Below are 11067 nucleotides of genomic sequence, written 5' to 3' on the forward strand. Positions count from 1 at the left end.
GTTTGGTATTGAAAAGGATGGCTGGCATATTAATTTGGACGCTAGCATAAGTGTAGGCCTTGAAAATGGAAGGTGCAGTGCAATTAGTGGAGGCTGAGGTTGTTCTTTTGTGGACAGGAGGACGTCTAAAGATTAAAGAGAAGGGGAACTGTGATATTAATTTAGGAAAAGAAGGGGCTGGAGGGTGACAGATAAAAAGGGCAAAAGGTGTAGGTGACTGATTAATTGAAGAGGTCGGTCGTCTTGCAGCGTGTTGATAATAATAATAAAAAACTGAGAAAACTTTGATTTTTATTTGGGCAAGGTTTAAAGGAAAAAAAATCAAAATCTTTATTGGGTTATTAAGGAGAAATTTAATGATCTCTAATTGAATGATCATTCAATTTCAGTTTTGATTTTATTTATCGATATTAATTTTTTATTACTTATGATATTAATTAGGCTAGTAGCTAGTTGATTATAATTGGTGATTGATTGCGAGATTTTAATTGATGAAAATATTATTCTTAATTAAAGTTTGACATGAATGAATGAACTTATATTGAATACATAGTATATATTTGATGTACCAATCAAGTTTGTGTTTAATCCATACAAATAACCTCCACAGAGAATGGTTCTAGATGTGATTGATTCTGTGAAAAAAAGATTAACTGGATCCTTGAAGCTTGATTTATTAGGAAAATAAGATATGCTTAATGGATATTTAATATAGTGCAAGTATTAAAAAACAATGGAGTATGCATAGATTTTAAAAACCTTAATTCTGTAACTTTAAATGACAAATATCAAATGTAAATAGCTGATATGTTGATCGATTCAGCAGTTGGCAATGAAATCCTCAGCTTCATGAATGAACATTTATGATATAATTAGATCTTTATTGCAAAAGATGATAAGTTAGAGTTTGCTTTTAAATATCGTGGCTCACTTGGATTTTTTACATGGGTAATGATGCCATTTAGCTTAAAGAATATTTGTGCTACGTATCAAAGAGCCATGAATTTAATCTTTCACGATTCAATTAACCATAATATAGAGATCTACATTTATGATATCGTGGTTAAATCAAAGTCTAAATCCAACCACTTGATAAGATAAATTCTACCTTAAAAGCATAAGAGTATATAATCTGAAGATGAATATACTAAAATGTAAAAACTACCTTAAAATGTACATTTAATGTACAAGTAGAGAATTTCTAGTACATCAGTGTATAATAAAGGCAAGAAAAAAAGAAGAAATAAAGGCGATCATAAAAGCATAGCTTCCACAAAATAAGAAGGAACAATAACGCCTTATTAGAAAAATTGATTTCCTAAGGAGATTCATATTGAACACTATAGAAAAGATCAAACCATTTATTAAGTTATTGAAAGAAAATAACATAGTTGAGTTCCAATAGATTGGAAAACAACAAATTATTTAAAAAAATAATAAAAACTTATTGGATAAACCTCGAATATTATCAAAAAAAAAAAAAAAAAAAACCAGGAAAGCCTTTACTATACATATTTGCTATATAAGGATCAATTAACAATATTTTAGCATAGAAAAATGAAGTTGAACATGAGCAAGTTGTCTATTATCTCAGTCATATTTTTATAGACGTTGAAAAACATTACACTTTAATAAAAAAAAAAGCTTTATTTGTTTATATACCTTTTATATGTAAAGCTTTACTAGTAAGTCTTTTCAAGTAGATAAGTATATGATTTGCAAGACATTTAATAAAAAATATTTGATTTAATTCAATATTTTAATTCAATCTTAATCTAATTAGAGAAATTAATTCATTTTTTGAATTAGAATATAAAACTAGTATGTTCCATGTCTAAAGGTGGAATTGTAATTCTCCCCTTAAAATCATAATTTTTATAAGGTTTTAGATGAATGGTATAATCATAATTCTACCTTTTCTCTTCTTCTTCTTTTTCTCCATATGCAAAATGAATTGTTGCCTATTACCAAATGTTATTGTTACAATAAAGACATCCATGCCACTGCCTCTTTTATAGAAAGGTGGCTAGGCATGCTACCATGGTTGGCATCGTTGTTGGTGAAGGCAACATCCTTAACCTCTTTAATTTTTTTTTTAAATTGAAAGATAATTTTTTTTTTGAAAAACCATTAATTATGCCTATAAAATTTAATCTCAATTAACATCAATAATAATTCAAACATGCAATCATCAACCCTAATTATTTTATGATAACTCTAATATTAGTTTTAGGTTTGCTAAAAGAATGTGAACATGACAAAAAGATTACCTAAAAATCAATTCTTTCTTTTAAGGTTTGATTAACTCTTCAAGACTAGATTACACAAAATATATGTTATCCAATTATTTGGTCTATAATAGTAATGCATATGAATTATCATATCATTTATCTAAATTATTTTAAGAGAGAGAGATTTTTATGCTTTGAGTGCTAGCTCTTTCTATCCTTTTCTTTTCTCTACCCTATCTTATGTACTACAATATTTTATATTATATCTTTTCTAAAAACAAGAGTCATAACATTCTATTTTTATATAAAAAAATCTAATATCCTTATTAATGAAAAAAATATCACTTTACCTTTTGAAAATATCACATGTTTAGGACAATTATTAAAAATTTATGCAATTAAGTCCCTATTTGATTTTTCTAGGTCTAAAATTGTAATTATCTGTATTAATTACATTCTAACCCTTAATTTCTAAACTTATTTATAATCAAATCATACCTGATTAATCACGTGAATTTAATTTCTTATCAATGGTTTTTAATATGTGTAACCTATTAGGTTTTTAATAAGTTTGACTAAATATAAATAAAAATCCTAATTAAAACAAGATTAGATAAACTAAGAAATTTATCTTATTATCAATTCAATAAATAAATTTATTTATATTTAAATATCAAATACAACATCTTTCAACGTGTTATGATATCTCAGATATTAGAAAAGTCATATGTGTTATGATGTCTGCCCTGTCAATCATATTTGTTCTTAATACAATAGTTATTGATTTTTTGAATAAGATTTAAAACTCTTTTCAAATATCATTACATAGAATATAAGAACTTTATAATCAATACTATTTAAGAACATATGGAATATTTTTTAAAACAGGTTTTGGAATGTCAGACCATAAGTGTCATTTTACTATGGGCTTAACCCTTAATGAGTTTTATAGATGAGTTATAAAACCCAATGTAAATGTATTAAAGAGAGCGAACATTATTCTTTCACATAAAAGCAAACTCATGCATAAATAAAATAAAGGAATGACCAAGAACATCAAACATGAGAAATATGCAAACTTTGAAGGAATCGACCTAGATGCATAAAAACCAAAATATTTGAAAACATAATGAATACATTTGCAATGCACATCTATCCATAGAACACATTATGACAAAAAATTAAACACACAATAAATTCAAGTGTCCACAAATATGCACAATCAATCTCAATATTGTTCAAACAAAACAATATCATCACAACATTCATCCAAATCAACCACAAACCCAAATAATTATTCAAAAGATATTTAGTGTTTGAAATGGACATTTCAGAGTGGTCAGAGTTGGGGGCTAAAAAGGATGAAACAATGACTATAATAGTGCTGGAAAATTTAATAGCGGTGGCTCGAATTGCATTGTGTCGTTTAGGTAAACTGTAGGGAGAAGGGGCTTGTGGCCTAGTCCATACAAAGCACCACTTCATCTTTTTTTTTTTTTAATGGTGGTGGAGGTATAAGTTATCATTGATAGTGGATGAAGATCTAGTCGTTCAAAATTTGACCATTTATGCCCCTAATGTTGTTTTTTTGGGACAACCTTGCTTCAATTATGTCTTTGTGCTTATTGGTAGGGAGGGGCGACACACATACTACCCTGTGTATTACACCACCCCTTGGTCTTCCTCCTAATAGTGACGGTGTAGGTCACCATCATTGGTGGGAGGAGATCCAGTGACTTGAAAATTTAGATGTCATGCTGTTTTTTATTTTTCCTATAACAGCTATTGTTTTGTTTTTCTTCATTCTCCCTCAATTTCTATTTTTTTTATGGTTGCCATGAGTTAATGTGCTTTTAGATATGTAATGCAGGAGTTCATGGCGGTCGAAATAGTGGTGGTTGGCCGGAATCCTAGTGTCAGCGGGGAAGAGAAATGAGAGATCATATCTCTTTTCTCTTTGTTTTTCTATACTTTATTTCTTTATGTATTTTTTTTTTTAATTTTTTGCACACTCTCTCTTCTCTCTCCTTATTTTTTGCCTTTTTAATAGTGGCTAGGGTTTTGAAGTCAAAAGGAAAATGGAAGAGATAAGGCTAGGTTTTTTGGTGGGTTGGTTTTTGATATAAGTGGCTAGGTTTTTTTCCTCCCTTTCTATTTCTTTTTCTCTTTATCTCTTGGTGGCTAGGGTTTGTTTTTATGGAAGAGAGGAGATTATGGATTTTTTTTTATGGGAGATAAGGTTAGGTTTTTCTCTATGTGGTGGCTCCTCTTTTTTAACATTATTCACTTCTATTTATAATTTAATTTAGGAATATTTTTACTCTTGATCCCTTATCTTAAATATATCCTAAAAATATTTCTATTGTATATTTTTGTTGGTTATTCATTCCTCTTATCTTGCACTTTAACCTTTTGTCTATTTTTTTGTCTTATTTTGATTTTCATATTTTTTTGAATTATTTTTCAAAAAACACATCAACATCAATTCGATAAGAAAAAGTAATCGAGAATTATGAAATGGATGCAAATAAGTTGAAAACATATTTTTGAATCTTGATTTTTTGAAAAGATATCAAGAAGATAAAAACGGTCGAAAATCACAAAATAGATTCGCGAATGACCGAAATGCATTGAAAAAAAATATATATTTTTAAAAATTTTGGAAAATATTTTGGAAAGGTATTCAAAATCCAGGTTATGACAACATTTATTATAATTTTTTTATTTTTAAATATAAATGATAAAATCTTTTTGGGGAAGTAAAATATTAAATTTGATCAACTTAACTTATGAGTAATTTTATGATGCTCATGGAATAATTAGTGACATCCTATTAGTTATTTTCTTGGGTTAACTTGAAAAAAAAAAAAAACAAGTACGAGTACGAGAAAGAATGCCTAAATCAAGATATTTTTATCATTTTTGATGAGTATGTATTTGATTTTCTCTTTTATTCATGTGCAAGTCTCTTTTTTAAGAGTAGATCTAAAATATAACTAATACGATATCACTAATTATTTTCCGAACACCATAAAAATTTTCTTTAACTTATATCAAGAAGAATCTATTTGATCGAGTTTTAGAATTTTAGGATAGAAAAAAAGGTTTTGGATGTTCAGATCTGGTTAGATTTCTAAACTGAAGAGGTAAATTGATTTGTGCTTGAAACTTCAAGGATAACATCGATTCATTTGAATCCTCCGTGGGCTAAATTGGACATACCCCAAACTTCAAGGGGCAAATTAAAATTTAGCCGATTATAATATAATATGCTGCGAGGCTGTGACCCTATCAGTTTCGCAAGGACACCAACCGTAGCGACTTAAATAGTCGTTGGAATTTCCAATTTATTTTTCTTTTTTCTATGTGGATGTGTGTGTATATATATATATATAATTATATATATATATAGAGAGAGAGAGAGAGAGAGAGAGAGAGACTTGTCCTTCTTTCTCTCCTTCGTTTTTTATTTTTTTTTCTTCTGTTTAATAGCTCATTTTCACCTCTTCTCTCCTTTTTCATCTGTCTTGAACTGAAAGGAGCCCTAGAACAACCCAAGAAAAAGCAGCCTCCTTCAAAATCGATCTCTTTTCATTCACGATCTATTAAAGTGGAATCGAATTCTCAAAGGACTTGTGGTAATATCTCTTATAAACTTTTCTGCTGTTTTTGGATGATTTCTCCTATTTAAATCTCTATTATTTACGTGTTAATTCTTATAGGTAGGGATCAGATTCTTCTATCACTCATTCATTTTGCTTGTAATTTCCGGGTTTTTTTTGTGAAGGGTTTAGGTTTTATTTGTTTGTGTTCTAATTGTGTCTGTGTTTGAGGTTAAAATTGTGGAAATAGAAACTAAGTTAAAAAGAAATGAAAAGGGTTTGATTTCTTTTCTGCGATTTGTGTCCATATTCATTTAGCTTGATCTTTTGGCGGAATAAAAAAAGAAGAAAGAACTTTGTTTAGAAATTTCACATCTTGCCATTTGATTTTTGGCAATTTGAGTGTCCTAGTTATGTTGAGAGCTTATTATTATTATTATTATTATTATTATTGTTTTGTGGGAAAGATGGTAAAGGCTACTATATTTTTTTAGTGATTGTTTTCCAATTAGAACTGAAGTTTCTTTGAATCCCCTAACCAAAGTGAGGTGCAGGGTTGTGTATGCATTTTTTTTTGTTGAAACCATTTGTGTTTGGGAGGATAATTTGGCTGTTGGAAAGTTTATAAAGCCGATTCTTTTAGGTATTGTATGTATGATCGATCATCTTGAAAACATTAATATGTACTGGCCATACTTAAGTGATTCGAAGATGTTCTGTATGTTTTGACTCCTGGAGAAAGAGAACATTGTGGGAGCTAGGTTATAATCACTTTTGTGGTGAAGAATTGTGTCTTCAACAATGCAAACTCTCTTCTGTGGCCTAGGAGTAACAATGAATATGGTAAAAACCAAGAGTGACATTGTGTTGTGACTTGTGTAAGGTCAAGTTTGCGGCATCCTTTGTGGCCTTGGGTAAAGTTGAAGGCTAAGAGGGCTCCTGCAACTAACAACTAGTTGAGTTCAGAGATTTGTAAAGATGGGCCGTGCATGCTCCTCCTATTCAATTCCTTTGTTTATGACAATAGCTAATTCAGGACTTGGACTCCATAAACTCATTATGAATACTAGTTTGACTGATCTTGTTCGTGTCAGAGAGCAGTATGGACTGTGAACATACCATTGTGGGGGAATCTTGGTGCACAATTGATACCATGAAGGTGATGGCTGTTGCTCAAAAACATAATTGCACTGTCATGGTGTTGGATGCAGTCAACTTGCATTTGTAACTCTCATTCTTTCTCTTCTTCTTCTTCTTCAATATTATGCCACTGCCGATAGTTGTATGATCGGAGAATGCCTTCTTTTGGTGGCTGTCCATCATTCAGGGACTGGACTTTATAAACTCATTACAAGTGACGGTTCATAAGAACAATACTGATGTAAAAAGCAATATGGATTTGGCTGGGTATACTGTTAAGGTGAAGTGCCAGTGCATATCTTATTACATAATTGATGCCTTGAAGTCTGTGGCTGGACCTCCAAAACGTACTTGCACTTTAATAGTATTGAATGGTTTGTATCATCCCCATCCCCCTACTCCCCAACCACCACTCTAACAAGTAAATAAAACATGGTTGTGCTTTATGTTGATTTCTTTATTGATACATTTTTTTTCAAGATGTTGTGGAGCATATAAGCTTCGGCAAGCACAGCTGATGTCTATGAACATAGGTTGTCTCACATGAGATATGTTTATTATTTTTATTTTTCCATAGTTGTTTCAGTTTATGCATAAAATCTGTATTGAATCTATCTATAAGTCTGAAATTTTCATCAAGGGGAATATAAAGAGTATCTGTTTTCTCATAGAGAATGGTCGATGGGTCCATTTTTTCTCTTGTAAAGTATATCTTATGTTTATGTAATTCTCCTTTAAACTGCTGTGGATTGGAACAATTTCTTGTCTGTGTATAAATTTGCAAGTCTGCCTTGAAAAAGGATATTTTTTCTGTTAGCTGTGGCTTCTTGATCTTTTTTTCCTTTCTTTTGTTTGGGGTTGGTGTTCATGCATTTTCATGAGGTGTGTTAAACTCTAAAAGTCTATTGGGATTTCTATTTTCAGTTATTATTATTCTTTCTTAGAAATGCTAGCCTTTATTTCACTTATTGGGTTTTCTTATAAATGATCTTTATGTACTTTCTTAGAACGTCGTTCATTTTGCTGCTGTGGTGTTAGGAGCACTGGTTTCTTTAGTCTTCTCTTGATATTTTTGAAGTATCAACATGCCAAAGGATAGAAGAGATCGTTCCATATCTTTTGATAGGTACAGGACATCTCCTTATACATGCAGCTCCAGTTGTTCAAGACGATCTTCACCTAAAATCCCTTCAGATACTGATGAGAATTTGAAGGAATGGGAAGAGGCCAGGTGCCCTGTATGCATGGAACATCCTCATAATGCTGTTCTCCTTATTTGTTCTTCACATGAGAAAGGTTGCCGTCCTTACATGTGTGACACAAGCTATCGTCATTCTAATTGTCTTGATCAGTTTCGGAAGTCATTTTCAGAAACAACACCAACAACTCCACAACCACAAGAAAGTAGGCTTAGAACCATGAATTCTCCTGCAGTCGTCAGCTCAGTATCAACAGTTATAGATCCACCAGAAGATCGATCTGAGGAAGGATCCTTACCCACTGAAACCATTTCTTGTGAGAACAAGGTGCAGCCAAAGCTAGTATGCCCACTCTGTCGGGGGCAGATAAAAGAGTGGGTTGTCACTGAACCTGCGCGAAGTTTCATGAATGCGAAACCAAGAAGCTGTGCCTGTGAGACATGCAATTTTACTGGCTCGTATTCGGATCTCAGGAAGCATGCGAGGCTTGAACACCCACTTGTTCGACCATCAGAGGCTGATCCAGAGCGGCAACGTAATTGGAGGAGGCTGGAGCGTCAGAGGGACCTTGGCGACTTGCTTAGCACCCTCCAATCTTCGTTTGGAGAAGAGAGGGGTGATGAGCCTATAGATGATGGTGGTTGGCTTACTGTATTCTTTCTTATAAGAGTTTTTAGACCTGGATCTAGTCCAAGGAGTAGTAGCTGGTCTGGTACATCAAGAGCCAGAGCACCACTAGGTTTCAGAAGGAGAGCCACCCGGCATTGGGGGGAGAATCATGAAGGTGAAACTGGATCTTCTTCCAGAGAGGATGACAATGATTCTTCAGATGGCGGGTCAGGCCCTTGGAGGCGCAGCGAGCGGATCAGGCGAAGGACAACGCCAGACCAGTTGTGATTGTGGAACTTTGTGGTATCTTTTTGGTTGCTTTTAGAAGATCCTACGACTGTAAGTCATGCTGCTTTCGGACTACTCTGTTGAATGATTTATATGTTCGTTCTTTGGAAATTATATAATATAAGCTGAATGTATAAACTTTTGTGGTGTTGCAGGCGGAACATAAGGAACCAAGGTTCTTTGGCAAGCATTGGATGAAGTTCCACGAAGTATCAAATGGTTTCTCTTAGAAGTTGCTTGATTGTTTATCCTAAGAGTGAGCATATTGTAACTTGATGAAAAGAGAATTAAATAATTTATATCCTTGGCATTTGTTGTTGTTTGGGTTATGTCAAATATTCTATATTTCAATTACTAGAAAGCTGGAAATAAATTTGCTGGTTGTTGACTATGGAAGGCTGTTGTTTCGCCCAATTGCTTGTCAGCAGCCCAGCTTTGTCGGGAAGAGTATAGGTAAAATGTTAATTAACATGGTTAGACGAGAAAAGACGACGCCTGAAAAATGGTCTGTAGGGGAATTTGAACCTCAGTGCATGTGTTTTTTGTAATCTACCATCACTCTCATGCTCTCTCTCTCACCCTCTCTAAAACCTTCAATCCATCTTTCTAACTAAAATAATTTACGCACATCACCAATTGTTTCCTTTCCTCTTCCTCTTCTACTCTCTTTCCATAGTTACTTAGGGTCTTCTCTAAACTTGAAGTGTCATAGAATTTTTTTTAACTATTACGTTTCATAACTTATTTATTCCCTCTTGCCACTCTTTTGAATTTAATGTATATCCTCAAATTAATATTGTTTTTACCCAATATCATGAGAACACAATCGAGAAGTGGGTAGAAATTCGGAATTATTTTGTCTTGATAAATTTATAAGTTCTAACTTCTAACTCAGGAAAAAGAAGAAGATGAGTTCTAAAGACAGCAAGAGAAGACAGTTTATGTGATTAAAGTTTTTACAATCTTAAGAGTTTTTATTACCTTTCCTTGAGGTTTAAGTGTTGTAAGACCAAGGGCTCATTTGTTTTGCCTAAAATATTTCATACATGAAAAATATTATTTTACTTGTAAAATGTTTTACATATAAAATATTTTTAATGTTTGCTTTAAAATATATTTCCATGTAAAATATTTTACATGTAATATTTTTCAATAGTGGTGGTGGTGATTGACATAGTTAGATATATTGTAATTGGATTATAAAATAAATTTTAGTTAATAAACTAAATTTCAAGATTGACTGTAAAATATTTACTCTGATATTTTATGCAAAATAAACATACAAACATGTGTTCTTCCAACATTCTAATCAAAGAGAGAGTTGAGGGTTGTTAGTGGTTTATTAATATATATTTTTGAATATTTTTTTTTGAATTACATTTTTTATTAAAATTATGTGTATGTAGAAAACATTATGTGTGCATGAAAAGTTTGTGTGCATCTTATGAACCTAAAAAAAAAAAATACATGCATGTGTGTGTCGAAGTAGGATTGAAGAGACTAAGTATTGGTTATCATAGGTGTCGAGCTGAAATTCTAGCTAGAAAAAAGCTAGTTATTTGGATCCGGCCTAAATGGATAGAGTTCTAGTTGTTTTGGCTTGGCCTAAACAAGTAGAATGCTATTTGGCACAGTCCAAATAGTGAGTGGGTCATATATCACTTTAGGGTAATGTATATGACCCACTCCAATCTTCAAAGAATATCTTTCAAGATGCCAACAAGTTTATCTTGTTGAGATTTGTTTTTGTAGTATCAAGAATATTATCATCAAAATTTAGATGTATCTTGACACTTCATTCTTTTTTTCTTTTCTTTTCCCTTTTCTCTCACCTTTCTAGGTTTCTGTGCAACAATATCCTTCTCTTCTCCTAGTGTATGTACAATTAAACATGGATGTTGGGTGAAGAAGAAAAAATGCATGGAATAGATTTTGCAAGGAGATAAAAAGAAAGCCTTGGCCCATACGATTATATATATATATATATATATATATTTT

General features: G+C 31.9%; 1 protein-coding gene across 2 annotated transcripts; it reads left to right on the plus strand.

Moving 5' to 3' along the window:
* Positions 1-5641: 5641 nt before the first annotated feature.
* LOC18107653 (uncharacterized) lies at positions 5642-9460 on the plus strand. Of its 2 annotated transcripts, none has more exons than XM_024590128.1 (3): positions 5642-5869; positions 7981-9120; positions 9225-9460. In XM_024590128.1, the coding sequence occupies exon 2, from the start codon at positions 8059-8061 to the stop codon at positions 9067-9069; it is 1011 nt and encodes a 336-aa protein (XP_024445896.1). In that variant the 5' UTR covers positions 5642-5869; positions 7981-8058; the 3' UTR covers positions 9070-9120; positions 9225-9460. The 2 variants fall into 2 exon arrangements, with proteins under 2 accessions (XP_024445896.1, XP_024445898.1); XM_024590130.1 differs by having other exon boundaries at positions 8012-9120.
* Positions 9461-11067: the final 1607 nt, after the last annotated feature.

This window comes from Populus trichocarpa, chromosome 18, assembly GCF_000002775.5.
Source record: "Populus trichocarpa isolate Nisqually-1 chromosome 18, P.trichocarpa_v4.1, whole genome shotgun sequence".
In the NCBI taxonomy this organism is placed as follows: domain Eukaryota; kingdom Viridiplantae; phylum Streptophyta; class Magnoliopsida; order Malpighiales; family Salicaceae; genus Populus; species Populus trichocarpa.